This window comes from Phaethon lepturus, unplaced genomic scaffold (genome assembly GCF_000687285.1).
Source record: "Phaethon lepturus isolate BGI_N335 unplaced genomic scaffold, ASM68728v1 scaffold10997, whole genome shotgun sequence".
Classification (NCBI taxonomy): Eukaryota; Metazoa; Chordata; class Aves; order Phaethontiformes; family Phaethontidae; genus Phaethon; species Phaethon lepturus.
The window spans coordinates 52,088-69,554 of NW_010554073.1; the positions used below are offsets into that span (position 1 = coordinate 52,088).

Sequence of the window (17,467 nt, forward strand, 5' to 3'; positions counted from 1 at the left end):
ATGTTTAGAAATCCAGCTGGGTTCTTTCTGTCACTAAACTGAGCTGTGCAAATAACAACACAGAAAGGTGAGAAGATGAGGAATAACTTCAGGATTACCTGAAAAAAATGAGGCTGAAATTTTTCAGAAAATTTCAATTTCAAAAACTAATCCTTTCCATTTGAATTGACATAGCTTTTGAACCAACATGAAATGTTTTGGTTTATGTGTTTTACTGACTGTAACATGCTCTTCTGAAGCATTTAAAAATATTTTAAACGGAATGGAAAAACCAAATGCAGTAGCAAAATATTATCTGAAATGTAAGAATTTCAGTTGTTTGCTTCAGAATGACATAGTTGGGTTATCTTCAGGTTTTTTTCAGCAAGCCATTGAAATTAGCATGAATTTGGAAACTGTTTTGGAGTTAGGTAGAAAAATTGTTGCATGGAGAACTTAATATAGTGCTATGGTGGTCATCAAAGTAGATTCTCCTTTCAAAATTAGCACCTGATTTTATCCATTATGCTAGGTGGCCTGAATGCTGCTTTAGCTTGTGCCAGTTGCTCAAAGTCTCTGTGCAGGCCTATGGCGTGATCTTTATTCCCCCAAAAGATCTCTTGACCAGCAAGATTGGTGCTGAGGTAGTTTCAGGTAGTGATCCCCCTATACTGGAAGACTCTTACCCTGGCAGATGATCTCCTCAAGAAATATCTTTGAATGGCAATTCTAGTAAATGCCTTTTCACAATGAAGGAAAAATTGGACTCTCTACTATTTGAAGAGACACACAATTGCTAAGATTTAAAAGCTAATCTCCAGTAGAGGAAGCTCTCTTACACGTATCAAAATATGCTACTTTTTTACAGCTAGACCAGTAAAATATATGTGAAGTTTCAGCATAAATAAATTTTGAAACAATAAGCGGTGTCTCTAAATACTGCTTTTTCTTTGCGCAGTATGAGTTCAGTGTGATCTTTGACACAAGCCACTTGTCTGGGCAGGAAGAAACACTTACCTTCCTTGTCACTGCCCAAAGGTAAGAGAACCATTGTACATCTTGATGACTTTGATATTTTTTGTTGCATGAAGTATGTATTGCATATGCTTGCCAGTTGTGTGGTATTAGTTGTAGACATATGTATGTGTAGTAAATGTGGTTAAATTACTGGGACTAAATGCATGTATTTTGATAATATAGAGGAACCATGTAATACAGCTTCCTGAAACATGAGGTAGGATCATACTTAGGCTTTCTTTGCCAAGCAGTTACAATTCTGCAGGAGTATTTCGTGTTCCCTCAGTCGGAAGGCCCTTGTGTTTCTGTGCCCATCCCTGTGGGCACTGTATCAAGCTCAGCTCAGCTGCGGTTGATGATCAGCACCAGGCAGACCCATTTGTTCCAGCATTTGAATGAAATAAGCATGCTTGGATGCAAACCAAAAAAGATAAATGCTTTCATCAGATGGTCAGGGATCTCACTGACAGTTTCCAAAGTTGCATGTCTATTTTTTTCCCCCCTCTGGATCCTTCAGTGAGCTATGACAAACTGCATGAAACAGCTGAATAGGGTACTTTCCCAAGGGCACTTGCAGCAGGCATTGATTTAGGGTGATGCCAAGTATGCGTGCATAGGGATTTTATCTCAGGCAGAATAAAAGTTGTGACACAGGCTCTGTCCCTTCTAAGATGATATGCCACAAAGAAGCAGACTCCGTGGGTGATTGTCACAGGCACTGTCAGGGTGTGTGGGAACTGACGGTAGCACAGCTACATTAACCTGGGCCATGAACTGCTCCTCCAGTGTCCTGGGTGTGTGACTGCTTCCTGCTTCCACTTGCTGTGTGAGTGAGACAACTTCATACCCTCCCATGTCAAAATCAGGATCTACAGCCTGTATTTTCCTTCCCAATTTGATGACACCTCACTGACCGACTGGAGATGAGAGATGAGATCTAGCAGTTGCCGAGTGGCTGCTCTTATAAGGCATAGTACTCCCCTGCAGTAACAGCTGTAGGTGGGAACAAGGTTCTGCAGTACTTGGGCTGGTATGAAACACTGACAGTGAGACTTCGCATCCGAGAGGCAAGACCATGTATTTTACGTTCAAGAACTTTATTCTCTGTGAGAAGTTCATCGTGTGTTCGGATGACCCTGTGATGCTTCTAGGTCAGGGAGGTGTATCAGTATCTGCTAGGTGAATGTCAGCTGGTGCAAAGATGGGTCAGCACTGCTTTAATTTTGCCTAGCCAGTGTTTTCCAGATTGTACTGCCCATTTTCCAGCCTTGGATAGCACAGGGCTTTCCTCTGTAACCTCACTCCTCAGATTTCTGTGCCCTAAGGAGTGAGAAGGGTTAGTCCGTGCCTTTAGGTGGAGCAAAGACATAAATAGTGGTTTGTACACATAGTGCGAATACTCAGAGGGGTTAAGAGAAGGCTTCTCATTTCAGAAGGATGGGAGGGAGGACAGTTGTGTTTCAAAGGATTCAGCTGAACCTCCAAAGACAGCAGTGCAGGTCCCAGTGCTGACTACCCTCATTTTCTCTGTGACTTTGGGCAATTGCTCATTTCTTTTGCTGTCAAAGTGTAATAAAATCTCTCTACCACAAGAGTTGCAAGGAGCCCTAGGGTAAAGTCAGCGATAAGGAAATAGAGAGGGAGTGTTTGTGCTGTGGCCAGACTGTGCTGAGTGGGGACATTGTTTCCACACAAAACTGGAGCTAGTCTGGCAGAAATGGCTGGACGCAGAGAAGTGTCAAGGGAGAGTAAGTATTGCCCTTCAAGTGGCCACTTAAGCCTGTCCCTTGAAGCTGCAAATCTAGCAGTTGCCTCTGTAACAAGAGACTGGTTCAATAGTGGAAGAAATCAATTGGTGAAATAATTAAACATTACGTTACATTTACTCTTTGTGTTTAAAAAAAACCCCAAACCCTCTACTGTGCTTCTTGGCATGAACAGTTTTTCTAGACCTAGATTCACTGAGCTATATTCTGCTTTTCTGACAGTACCTTTGCTCCATTTGAAACAGATAAGCACATACCCATGAACCTTGTATGGAATTCTACTTGCTTATTCTGCTTGCCGCCATGGTATCTTGGTATTTGTGTTGGATGAGAAATGTCTCCATCTTGGACTCTTCTCTGGGCCTATTCAGAGGAAAAGCTTTTATTAAGCTTGTTTTTTCCTGGGACTGAAAGTTTGTGGGTTTTTCCATCTGGGCCATAGTTTTATTAGCAGGCATGGCCAATGTGTTGGTTGCAGAAAGCTGAGCTGTATCTGTGCATGTATGTAGCCAGCAGGCTCTGTTTTTGTAATCTGAGCAACTCATCATCTGCATGGTATCACTTTGGATGTTACTGCCTGCTGTTGCCTCAGTGATACTGTCCTTAAATAAATAACAATCACATCTTTTGTTTTGCCAGTTTGATTTGTGAGTAAATCCAATAAACTGCAAGGCAAAAGAGATTCCAGAGTCACTGCTGAAGAAATTGGGAATATATATATCTTTCAAGATTGTTCTTGTGTCATCCACCAAGCAGACTCACCATTAGAATTAGAATAATTACAAGTTTGCATGTTGGACATGCATTTCAGGAACCTTTCCCAGACTTCATACAAAAGTGTTCACACTGAAATAAACTGACTCAAATGAGAAATGATTGCTCACTTTTCTCTTTCCTCCTTCTGCTTTTGACCATTTGAGGCAACTGCCTTTGAAAATACAAAGTAGAAGTGCTTTCATTTTGGCAACTGAGTACAGGAAGAGAGGGTGGAACTCCTGAGAGTTTACGGCCGGTTCAGTATGAGGGGCTTACCCAAAAAGTTGCTTGTAGTGGCACCAAATTGGTGCTGTGGTACAATGCAGGTACGGTGAAAGCGCAGTTTCATTTACGGAGTCAAGACCCCCTGTGGGGTGTGTGTATCCCTCCCAAACTGACATACAGTCCGGCTGGGAGAAAATGAACCCTTGCACTGGAGTCTAAATGTCCTTGTCTCTCTCCACTGTGAATGATGGTTGCTGTAGTTTCACGCTGCCGTTTGAATTCACACCTTGCTCCAAAACAAGTTTTTTCAGTGTGAGCCTGATCATGTCACAGCCACAGAGAAGCAGCCGCAAAACATGTTTTACATGTTTTTCACATGTGTGCCCTCTCCAAGGTGGGTGAACAAATGTAACTCATAATCTTTTAAGAGGCTTCTTAAGGAGAGCTGACATCACTCAAATAGAGAGGCTCAGACTACAAGGCAGAGAGAAGGTAGCTCTGAAACTGTATGATATATTGCAAAAGCTGTCACTTTACAGCGTGTTTATTCTTTCTTTCTGGCACAGTGGAAACCTAGAACGCACTGAATCTCTTCATGATAATACTCTAACCCTGTCAGTCCCCCTGATGCATGAAGTAGACTCATCTATCAATGGGTAAGTACCAGTCACAAAATGAAAACAACAAAATGATAATAATCCTAACAATAACATCTGAGTCTCTTCCAGTGAAAAACTGAATTCTTTGTTTACATGTAGCCGGACTGTTGCTTTTTCCTTGTTTCCCAGACTCTGGAAATACAGACAACCTCATTCATCATCTGGAAATTTTATTTGTCGTGCCTTTCATTCCAACACTGTATCTCTTTCTCACTCCTTTCTAGCTAATGCTAATTAGTTACCATGACATTTATTGTAGGTATTTTAGTGATGATATCCAAATTCATTCATGTGATGCTGTAGGTATGATGGACCTTAAAATAAAATAAAAAGAGAACAAGTAAATCACATCTTGTTCCTTAGGGCATGTCTTTAAGGATATGGTTGAGAATCACCAGGCCAAAGGTTAGGGTCAAATGTTCTGGGATTTTAAGGAGCTTGGTGGAGTCTAGCTGTTTGCCTTTGTGTTTAATTTCACCATCAGAATTCGCTTCTGCTTCTGTTCATTTTCCCACTCCCTCTGCTCCTTAGTCTGCGAGGTGTCTGAATACCAACTGAGGAATATCACTCACTCAGGAGTGAGTGATATTCATTCAGTCAGGAATATCACTGACTGAAATACTTGTATAACACATAGCTGTTGTCCTCTCCCTGGGGCTGCACATCTGTGAGTTCCTGCCTTTGTACTCAGGGGCCTTCCCTTCCACTTCTGCATTACAGTCCTAAGTCTAGAATGAAAGATTTGTGGTCAGTCCCAACAGACAGACCATCCTCTAGCATAGACAGTGCTCGAATTGGAATTGGGGGACCTGGTCACTGGAGGGGAATTAGCATCCACGTACACTGAGAAAGTTGACATTCATTCTGAGACTGTGGAAACAAAAACTCATTAGCAGCGTCCCCAAGAGGTCAGTGTCTGTTTTAGCCACCATTTATGGCAACGCCAGGGAATATGTATTGCCTAAATGACCAGTACAGGTTGGTATCAATAGAAGTCGAAGATTGCCTAGACCAGCATGCTACATGCGTAGGAGCAAAGTTATCTGTACTGACATGTGATTTATCTGAAAAGCTGGATAAACTCAGATTCGTGGCCTAGTCTGGCTTTCACCACAGCTGATTTCCCCACTTGTTGCATCGAGATAAAATCCCTTAATTATTGCTACAATAGACAGATTGGGTAGAAGATATGCTTGAGCCTGCTCAGAGGAGTGAAGAGCACTATCGGACCTCACAAGATGTCTAGCAAGGACAAAAATCTCCTCTGTATTGAGAGTACAGGCTCAGCAGTGTGTTCTGGAAGTTCTTGAATGCTTTCATTGTTACAGATTGTGTAGACATTTAACTCTGTATCCCTTACGTCTTGATGCTTTGATACAGATGTATTTTTATACAGGTTTACAGATATGAATGCTTTCATCTGTGTCTTTAGATCTCTGTTTGTCACCTACAGAATTCTGCATGCCATGTTAAAAATTGGGCTTCTTTCTCTTCAGAATGTACTTTTCTAAAGCACAAGGTCTCTGAATTTATAAACCCCACCCAATTGACTATGTGGATTATTTTTTTTATTCTCTCATAGGCAAAGCTTAGTTAATGCAAGTTCAAAGAAATGTCCAACTACCAGGGAAAAGTTGGGTTTATTGGAGGGCAAAACATTCCCAGGCATGGTAATATTAGTAATACTCTTTTTTGGACAGTGTATTTTTAACGCTTATTTTTATTAGCTGTCCTGCATTTGAGTCTACGAGAGCAAACTTCATCCCTGGTAATAAATAGCCCGGAAGGGCTTGTGCCATGTTTGGGAGGAGCCTTCTGGCACAACACCGTAAATGGGAGGAATAAATCTCTCTCTCACTGTTTCCCCTAGCAATACCCAGCATAGGATGCAGGCAGGAAAAAAAGGAAATGTTTCTGAACAGGCTTAAAATCCTCTCTCAAAAACTCTGACCCAAAGGGACAGGCTGGGGAGGTAGCAGATTTCAGCCAGTCCCTCACCAAGTTTTGTCTGAAATTACACCAGGGCACTTTCCAGACGATGGAGCAGCCTGAGATTAGAACGAGGCACAAAGGATGCTTAAAGCAGTCCTAGTCCTCTTCTGCAGGATTTCCAGGTACTGTGTTGTGCTTCCAAGCCTTTTCTGATAAAACCCTACTGCATTTTACTTTGTAATAAGATGATAAAAGTAGTTCAGGAGGACTTGGCCTGTGCCACTGTAGTTGAAAGCAAGTTATATCTCCCTCTACTCTTCCCTTTAACCATCTGCTAGTCATAAAGGTAGTGAAACTCAGATAATTAATGAAGTGTTTATTCCTGCAATGCTATGTAAAGTGGTAGATAAAATTGAGATGTTACTTTAATGAATATGTGACTGAAAGTATTCCTATTAGTAACTGTTTCTTCAGATTAACTTGGTAGTGCAATGATTTCCTGTGTTACGCAAGCTATAGGACTTGCACGAATCATCCATGGCAGGGGGCCCTGGAGAAGAGGTTTTGTGATAAGAAAGGAGAAAAAGAGGTAAGATAAGTAATCAGAAGAAGCCTGCTTCAATGACAGGATCTTAACCCGGGTCACTTGAGATGCTGCTTGTGTAGTCTAGTGTTGTCAAGACAAAATCAAATCACAAATAATAGATTAATGTAAAATGGTCCTGTAAAATTTCACATGACCAGAAACCAAGGGGTGCAATTCAGCTTGCCACAAATATTTTGGTGACAAACACAGCTTATTAAATCTGTGTCTTGATCTTTCAGAGAAGTCTTCCCTACTTCATTTTTCTACGGTGATTCTGTGGAAGCATCCAACTTTGTTCAGCTGGAAAAGCACGAATGCCTTTTCCAGTCTCTCAACTTCACACTGCAGGTAAAACTGATCCTTATTTTGACTGGTTTCTTGCTTGACAGCACATTCTGGTTTTGTATCCTTTCTATTCTGAGTGTGGTATGGGCTTTGGTGCATGTTTCTCAATCACAGTATGCTGTGCGGTATGTTCTTGATTGGATGCCATATTTACAGCATGCGGGGATGGTATATTTCCTTATCTGAATATATGGTAACAAGAATTGCAAATAGGGCATCTCACTTCCATAGGAATGAAGCTACCATTTGTTTATCTTTTCCCTTTCATCACATGCTGAGTAAAGAGCTCTAGATACTCAAGTGCCACATCTTGGATGCAGTCACAGGTTTAAAAGAGAAGAGTAATTCTTTTTAGTGGCATGGTCATTGATCGGAGAGGAGTGGGCAGCCTTTATCCGTGAGAACAAACGCATACCTGTGCAAGGGATTTAGACCTGCTAAATGCCCCCAGTATGAAAATGTTCATAGCACTACAGATAAGAGTACAGTACAGGGAAGAGAGACAGGTGTGAAAAGGTTTCATTAAATGTCTCGTAGCATCTCAGTGTTACTTCAGTACTATCCATAGATTACCCTTCAGATGGCAGTTAGATGGGTTCCTGATCTGGCAAGATACATGGATGATTTATTGTAACAAACTCGTGTGATATGGCCAAAAAGAACTTGTCTCTATTACAAGGACTTCAAATCCTTTTTGACCACTAGATGGAACTAGGGAATGATAAATCACACAGGAGGTGGGGGAATAATTTATTGTGAAAAATAGTCTTTTGCCGTTTTTTTCCCCTTTCTGTTCTCCTAGGCATGAATGCCACTTAGCTCATAATGAATAACACATGTCTGCCTCTGTGGACAGACTGTGGTCCAGAGCAATTAAGCCCCTACTGTCATGCAGTGCCCTTAGCTATTTACTGAAAAGGAGTGAAAGCAGGATTTCAGGACATTAAAGCTTTTGTGAACCAGGCTATTAATTCTTGTGATTCTGATTTCATTCTTGAGGGTTTATAGGTCTTCCCCGCTCCCTCGCCCCATAACCAGTTATTGGTTAAAAGCAGATAAAGAACAGATGTACTGATGCTTTAACTAGATGAATATTTTCAATAAAACAAAGTGATAACAGGTAAGGGAGGGAGAATCTATGTATTGGCAGAGCCACCATTTGTCCTGCCCCGTCCTCATGCACACACTTACAAGTTTCAATGTTAGGGTTTTTTTCCATATAGAAGTAGAAAATTATACTGTAACAAATCACAGATCTGCTCTCCACTAACACAGTAAACCTCATAACTGTGTGTGTCAGAGAGAAAAAGGGTAGAGTTTCATAATGGGCAAAGCATGGTTTGTATCACTGTTTGCTTAATTGTTTTTAATGATTTGCCTGCCATTTATTAAACTTCTCCAGATGGAGAAAAGTAATAATTTCTTAACCAAGAAAAAGAGGTGCTTTACAAAATTATGGGACTTTATAGCGGTTTTTATATGTGAAAATCTATACCATGTCCAATGTCAATACGGAAACAGATATCCGCATATTTTTTTTTCAGTAACAAGATGTGCAATGAAAAGGTCTTTTCTGCATTAACTCTTATATCTGATCTCAATGAGATAATCAAGTTTTTTTAAATGTCTAATATGAAACATTATGTTTGTATTTCATGCAGCATTTATCATGCTGCATTGTAGTGGGTTATCTCCCCCTGCCTGGAGCCTCAGGGTTTTTGTAAGGATTTGGCATTGTGAACCAATTCTCTTTATCAGCTAGGCATTTCTTCAAATATAAACAGTGTTTGAAGAATGAAAACCTGTTGGTTTTAATATTTGTACTTTGCACAATTAACAACTGATTGCTACATCTTTTGACAGTATTGTCTCAGTGCAGATAAATATTCTAATGGGCTTGATATTTTTACTGCATGCACTTACATATGTGGTGTTGGAAACAACCAGGAAATATTTTTCCTAATAAAAAAATGTAGATAGACATGAAAGCTTATTTTCATTGAAATTTTTCCATGGATTGTTTCTTTTCAGCAAAAACCCACAAATTTTTGATTTTTCGCTGGATATGTTTCAGTGGTGGACTGGAAATTCTTGGAGTTTTTGTTGAAAATTTGTGGGGGGGTTGATAGAAAGCCAATGTTTTCCACTAAGAGTTTCATTTAATTGGAAACCCCGGAACTTGAATGGAAGTTGTTCACATGCATTTCCTGGCAGCTCACTCAGCAAAACCCACAGTCCAGTAGTCACAATCATCATTACTTTGGCTTCTGCTCCATAAGGAAAACATATGCTGAATATAATGCAGTGGTTACCAGACGGAAATAAGAACGTTAACTGAGACAGCAATAGTTCTTAGGGTTCTGCCGATGGTATTACCAAAACACTCAAAGAGTACTAGCAGTGTGTCTCTATATAAGGTAGCAGTCTCACTCTGTTTGTATCGATGACTGGTAATTATCCTGCAAAACTGCTTCTCACTTGATACATGAGCTGTGCCTAAAGACTGTTAGATAAGCTAAACCTTTTACTTCATCCTGATACTTACAAAAGAAGTCTTCATCTGAAGACACTGAAAAACTTGCATAGTATTTGAAAGTTTTCAAATATACCTATATCTCAGCTTTGGTTCTGCAGTAGCTTCCCATTTATGAGTAGTCATACATGTAATTTTATTTTTATTTATTTTTATACGTTTATATGCATCTTTGTCTTACAGGTCTACAATGCCGGACCAAGCACTCTCCCTGGGGCTTTTCTTGACATTTCATTTCCAAACCGCCTCTCTGCCACTGGAGCTGAAATATTTCATGTTCAGCAGATGATGGTGAGTACATTAAGATGTGTGCTGAGCCCAGAGAGGCACTGAGAGCTATCAATGACTGAAACAAAAAAAAGTCCAGCAGAACTAAATGAATCAGTTGCTTTTTTAGACAATAAAAGGTTCCTTGTGTCTGTGGCCAGATCGTCTTAAGTAGCTGAGCCCCTCCAGCTTTGGACTGCTGTCCCTCACCTAGGGCAAGCAGCCGGTTGTGTGTTCCTGACTTCCTACAGTGCAGTGTAAAACTAGGTCAGGCTAATCCTGAAGGAAATGTGGAGAACACTTCCCTGAGTCACACCTCCAAAGAGGTTTGAGTCTTAATCAGTCCTCCCTGATTAAATGGTATATGTAATATCATCAGCAGGATGTGTTAACAAGTTGACTCACATTCCCTGTTTTTTTCTGTGGTTATCTGCAAAAATGCTAGCTAGGTCTGAATACATTACCAATATCTATTTTTCTACAGTCCATGTTATAATTTTCTCTTTTAGAGTGTTCTTTTAACAAATGTAAGTAACAGAGAAATTTATACTTTCAACACAATGTTTTTCAAAAGATGATTTTGTGTCAACTATAAAGAAAATCAAAATAAATTTTGGTAGAGGAGCCACATTCTTAGATTTCATTTCTAATATTTATTTATTACCCTCAAAGCTTTTGTTAAACCACAAAAATACCATCATTAATACTGTAGTGGCCAAGTGAGGGAAACCTCACGATTGAGGTAAATTTATTGCTGAAATTCAGAGTAATCCATCTTTGTGAGATGGAACCAGCTCTTTGGGCTACTTGAAAAGAAGTATTATACCTTCTTTGTTGTTAGCTACTTTTATAGCTTTTTGGCTGAAAAATACTACCATCCCTTATATGCAGGTAACTGTGTCACTAAATCTGTGTAAGTATAGACCCAGTAAGACATTTCTAAGCAAGTTTCTAAGACTTGTGCTGTTGAAAGGTATGAGGTATGTATATGGCTTACAGATAGGCAATAAAGGCAGAAACAGATTTGGGATCTTGTACGAGGCACCAATATTGTATAGACTGAGACAATTCTCCAACTAGACCAAACTAAATCTCCAGCCTATGTCTCATTTTCCATGACATTGCATTTTAATGTTCTATTCAGTCCAGTTTTATATGTGGAAGATCACCTTCTCTTCGACACTTTGCCTGTTAAAGGATTGTGACCTGTTTCCTTGTCCCTTCCCTGGTCTCTGTGGGAAGAGGGTGTGTGTCTGTGTTCACAGCAGCAGCAGAGAGGTGGGGTTCTCCCTAACAGATGTTGTCTGCCCAAACATTTGTGTCTCCTCTAAAGTCAGTCATCCTATGTACTCCTAATATAGCCAAGAGAGAGGAATAGAAAACTCAGCCCATCTAACTTACAGTGTGATGAATTCCTTCTAGGCATTGCTTGTTTCTCTGCGTTGACTCTTCCAGAAGTCTGGGCAAGTTGTCTTAGACAAGACACCTGTTTTGCATGCTTGAATTAGCTGAAGTGTACACTACCCACCAAGTGGGCAAGGGCTAATTTCCAGGCATAGTTTGTCGTAATTTCTACACAAGACCCTAAGTTACACTGACAGGGATGGGATGGACTATATGGTTTTGAATAGCTGTTAGAAAAACAAAGCAAAAACATTAAATCTTGTGCTTAATTTGTTTTTCTTTGCTATCGTACCTCTGATGGCTTACTTAAAGGAGGTCCAGCTGGGTGATGTGGTATTGGGCACTGCGCTAATAAATACTTGCAGGGTTTGTATCCCTTTTCCCCAGCAACAGTTTGCATTTCCTCCCACATTATTTTATGTCCTTCTTCTACCTTGCAGTTTGTCTTTGTAGAAATTTCAAGCCGCTGTTGTGAGACCTATTTGCTTTGCAGGCTGAGGCGTAGTAGTAGGCAAATATGGTTTTATGAGAGATGTCTGCGTGATACACTGGCATACCTTGGGTCTTTTCAACTACTGATTTTGGGTATATGGTCAGTGAGAGTCTAGTACATGAATTTTTGAGCACCTCTGACATGTTAATAAATGTTATCCAAGCAAATCCTGTCTGGGATAGTGGTTATCCCTGCTTTACCAATAAATAATTGAAACACCAAATGGTTTGCCTGAGGTCACACAGGAAATTTGTGTCAGAGCCAAGCACTGAACCCATGTCTCCCAAGTCTTGCTATCGTAACAGGAAAAGCATCCTACTCTCTTTCCTCCTGCCTCTCTCCCACTGAGTTTTTATTGACTGAAAAGGGAACTAAAGTAATAGAGCTTTTCATCTTTTCACAGACCAAATACACTTAAACAAACAAACAAACAAAAACAGCAGACTGGAATGAACTTTTGAAAAAGGATTAGAACAGCTGTTTTTCAAGAGCATTTTTGTAAGCATAGTCATTAAAGATTTCAAGCTTTTGCTTATTTTGAACTTTCCAGAATCTAGACTGCAATAAAGGTGATAGTATCCTTTCAGACAGTGCAGGTGTTTCTGTAATTATACCTTTATACCTCTAATCCAGCCATTCTAGATGTCAGCAGTGCCGGACCTTTCAGAATAGCTGTCATTAATACAGAAGATTAGGAATTGTCATTTATCTGTAACTGAAACTGTTGATAACAGCATTTGGGATTTGATGACATCATGGTTTTGTTTTTTAAAAGCTAATAATGCTGTTGTCACTTCTATGATGTACAGTAGAGCACTGAAATCTATAGGTGAAAATGCATAGTAAAACCACTAGTTTGTGTCTCAAATACACACATACCACCCAAGATAGTGCCAGGAGCTAATTCCTTCATATTGTGTTGACTGATCCAGTCTTTCAGGCACAAAAAATAATAAAAGGAATAGAGTCACATATGGCCCGCTGGAACGGGCTGTGTCTCTGGGAGGTGTTAATAGGAATCATTATCTTGCTGCTCTTAGAGGAAATGACAGCCCTCATGCTTCCTCTGTTCCTGTTGCTCTAAGCTTTTGGCTTTATTGCAGAAACTGCTTTAAGATTTTCTTCCAGAGAAATTCAGGTCACAGAGATGTTTTGACATTTGGAGTTCTGCCTTAGAGATGTTCAAATGCTCTTCAAGGGGTCTTGGGACTTTCTGCAGCACTTCCCCCAGCAAAACCCCTAGTATATAAAGGAAGCAAGTCAACAGTAAAAGCCAGAACTAAAAGAAAATGCATAATTGAAAGAAAACTAGAAAAAAGCCAAGTGAACTTGCTCCCTATCGGAAAATTAAACTAAAAGGAAACACTAGAAATTTTACAAGTCATTTTAACTAGGGAATTTCACTATTGATGTTGACTTTACATAGTAGATACTCAAATTCTGCAGTGGTAAATGATATTTTGGAAGCAGATAAAACAGATCAGTAGTTGTTTATTTTTAAGTATTTTTGTATTTTCTTTCTTGCAGAGGTTTCAAGCCAGGTTGTAAACATAATAAATTAAATACCTCAGCTTGTTGGTCAAAAGTGTTGTGATAGGACCAGTATAGGTGATGATACAGAAGAGCTTCACCCAAACAGAGTACAGTAGAGTAAGTGTTAACAGAAATGTATATTCTCCATTCTTCAAGCTGTTGATTATCTATTCTTCCACAAAGGAAAACGGTGCTCATTATACTTGTGTGTGTTTTGGTTTTGAACTGAAAGATTAGTAATTTCCTTTGGGTAGCCAGCTAATTTGGAGGGCAAGGGAAACACTACTTGACTTGCCAGCCAAGGAGCTGCTTTCTGGGGCATCCAAAAAGATTTTCACAATGGGAGTTCCTACCAAATTAACCAGGGTATTTCCTGAAGCTGTTGATAAATTAGCAATGTGTCCAGGATTACTCTGATGCTGGCTTTATGGAACTGGATCAGATTGTTGCCTTCCTATTTATTTTATTTTCAGCAAAGGTAAACACAATTATGAGGAACAAGGGACTAACAGTTGGAAACCGAGTTTGCCTGTTTGAACTGGAAGCCAGCTGCAGTGCAAGCAGGTGATCCTCACCTCTCCTCTGGAGGGACCAAGCTCTGCAGGGCTGCCAAGTTATTTAGACTCCAGTCAGCCAGTTGCCACCAGAATCAAAGATGCACGGAGTTAACCCGGAGCAAGTGCCCTGTGCACTTGTGGGTTTTTGGAATGAGCTATTGCTGCTTCTATTGCATGCATCGTGCAGGCCAGCAAGCATTGATTTGTTTTTTCTTAAGAGCCTGTTTAGGTGAATCAATAACAAGACTATGAAGAACCATATTGTTGTCATTGCTGAGGTCAGTATCTTGTTGGAAAGTGAGGTGCACACGTTGCAAGACAGACTCTTCAAAGAGTTTGCAGTCTAGGCAGTGAAATAAAGGGAAATTTGGAGAAAGGGGAGAGAAGGAAAGAAATACTGTCCTCAGTTTTCCAATGAGAAACTCCCTCCCTGCATGTAACTTTTGATACCTAAGTGTAGTAATTACTGTTCTAGTAATTGCCAGTAATAGAATATTTTGAAATTACTCTGTTTTCTTACTCAATTAATGGAGAGAGAGAGAGAGGCATAGAAACAACACTGGAGAAGCACTTGCCAGTCTCCACTGACAGTACAAAAGCCATCTACTTTACCTAGGCATCTAAGCTTAGACTTTGAGAATTATCTCCAGGGAGTGAAAAATGGATTAAACCTCAGTCTTGTGAATCCTTGCTCCCATTAACCTTGAGTGTGCCAGTTAAGCCCCTAGTTCCTGGTCCAGCATTCCCATCACTTTTTGGTTAGAGGGCAAAACAAAAAGTCCTTCTGTTGGACAAACAGAAGTCCTCCACTTGTCCTATTATGCTTGGCATATTCACTTCACACTTCTCCTTTCTTCTGGTTGAGCAGGTGAGACCTGGATTGTGCCTTTTTGAAAGCCGGCTATCCATAAGGTTTAAAAAATAAAGAAAAGCTGAACTGGAAATGAATTAACAGCATGGAGGAGTTGAAGAGAATTCCTTTTCCAAAGTGCCTTTTAAGTTAATGGCTGCCTGAGCATGGGGCTGTAGAAAAGCTTGTCATTTCAATAAGGAAAACCATTGAAAATAAACATTATTCTCTTCCCATGAACACTGAAACAGAAAAAGTTAAATGGAGTCAGTCCCAGAGCCACAAGTCTTTCCTGGCTGATGACAGGTTACATTTTTAAGGCCAGTTTTTTGTAGCACTCATGTAATTTTTCTTCCTGGCATTTCACAGTAATGTCTGTAAGGAGCAGGAAGACGTTAAGGGGAAGAGTTAAAGCTTGCTGTCTTGTTCCATGAAAGGTCCCTGGCTGCTTGAGGTTTTTCTTTGCTTGTATAATGAAAAAGAAATCTTCGCAATTTTAAAACCTTGAATGTAATTTCTGCTTATTATCTGTAGGTTGCTATCCTCCAGCATAACAATAAGGTTCTTTGGCAAGTGCACTGCTGGTGTTTAAAACCATAAGCAAAGGAGGACTCTGAGCTCTCTGCTGGTAGTGCATGAGTGCTCCTTGAAGCGTATGTTGAGATTGTCAGGCTCACTATTGCATGCTTCACATATAGAGGCAAACCTGTATATCATTATCGTTATGTAGAAAAACCCTTGTTTGTTGGCAGCCAATTTAAAATTGTTTCGTTTCTGTCTTTTGAAGTTTCAGGTCTTGGCTCTGAAAACATATATACACAGTCCCAGCATGTGAAAATATAAATATTTGGTGATAGTACTTGATGTAGGGAACTTTTTTTCCAGCAGCAATTTATGCTGCTGCTGGTTGCCACCATTGATACAAGGTTTGTATAGGAACATTTTGGACTTACAGCAAGATTTATTTTAGCCCTTTGTACTAGTCATCCCCCCGTCGTCTCTTCATTTCAATGATTGCAATACACATGCTCACATACACATATTTTGGCACTGTATTTAAAGGCATAACTAGATTGCTGGAGGAAATTATTCATTCCGGGGAGTGTATTGTACAGAAACTTGCTGACCTTCCTGCCTCCTTTGCTTTAATTGCTTCTTTAAATGACTATTCCAAAACATTTTGCTCAGGCAGTTGGAGGTGTTCTCCCCACCCCTGGTCTAGAGCATCTCTGTGATAGCAACTGAATCTGGCTTTGCCTGGGAGCTCTGTCACTTGCCAGAGAAACTGGTGCATCCTGTCCTGGAATAGCCGTGAGGGGAGGCAGGAGTATACACTGTGGTCCAGCATGGCCCAGTCGCCTCTAGGCATGGGAAACAGGACCCCAAAGCAGCTCAGAAAGAGCTCTCATAAACATGTTCCTAAAGTCAGCATGATAAACTGAAGCTCTTTCAGTGAAGAGGAACTTAGTTCTCATTTAAGATTACATTGTTATACAGGAAAGGGTGCCTGGCCATAAAATTAAGATCTTTCCTGAGTTAGGACCTTAAAATAAATCCGAAGTGGAACAAAAAATCATGACATTTTTGCTTTACAGGAACCATCTGAATCACTATACAAAAGCCATGCCTTGGTTAGAGTTCACTGCTTTTACAGTGCTTGGAAATTATCTTTTCATGCGTTGCTGCATATTGCCTTCAGGATACAGCAAGACTATTTAACATGGCAGAAAGTTTTCTGTGACTTCCTCTTTTGGATTTTTGGGTGAAACCAGATTTGGACAAATTTTGTGACATTTTCTACTTGTTTTCTCCAAATCTTCTAGCACTGAGATGCTGTAGTATTTGCATAAGCAGTGTATGGTTTTTTTTGCAAATGCTAGATAAAGAGGATGTTCATGAAAAGCACGTTTTGAATGCACAAAGATAGTCTTTCAAGAAAGACTGGTACTATAAAGATCAGGGCCATCGAAACATGGACAAGAATGCACTGTGATCTACATGTTAAATCAGACCATGGCAACACTTCACGTTGTGGCCTGCTCACAATTAGTTTCTAAACTAAAGTGAAATTTGTCAAATTACTTATTGAAATTTTCCAACACTTTCTCCCCCCAAAACTCATTACCTGTCAATATAATGTAGCAGTCTGATTAATATTTTGTGTCAACTGAGAGTGTTGCTACTTTGTAAACTGCCCGTAGTTCCTGTTTTCTTGGCTGAATATGTGAAATTCTAGTTTTGAGAAAGAAGAATGATTTGCCTTTTATGAAAATTAATTTCAATTAAAGAAAGAAGCCTTACAAAGTGAGTCAGGTATATACATTAGCTCTTATCAGATTCATGAAGGAAGCAGGAGGTTTGGTAGATACCACAGTAATCAGGAGTTTTGCTGAGGTATGGAAAAAAATACAGTAGACTTTTTGTAAACTTTCCAAGTAGAGAATTCCCTGGTGGAGGAACTACTGAGTGAGAAAAGAGGATAGTCTACAAAATGGTATTTTATTTTGAAATTTTTTAATTTTTTTAAATTTTGTTTTAATTTTATTCTATTTTTATCATTTCTTT

The 17,467-nt window shown here is 39.8% G+C and overlaps 1 protein-coding gene across 1 annotated transcript in view; it reads left to right on the top strand.

Annotated features, from left to right (window-relative positions):
• Positions 1-17,467, top strand: part of LOC104624364 (integrin alpha-9-like) — a gene marked incomplete at its 5' end in the record, with an annotated part of 96,781 nt that overhangs the window by 43,807 nt on the left and 35,507 nt on the right. Inside the window, 4 exons of the mRNA XM_010291714.1 lie at positions 938-1,017; positions 4,310-4,399; positions 7,160-7,268; positions 9,982-10,089. Of these exons, the coding sequence (XP_010290016.1) occupies positions 938-1,017; positions 4,310-4,399; positions 7,160-7,268; positions 9,982-10,089 (387 nt within the window). The remainder of the gene's footprint in view (positions 1-937; positions 1,018-4,309; positions 4,400-7,159; positions 7,269-9,981; positions 10,090-17,467) is intronic.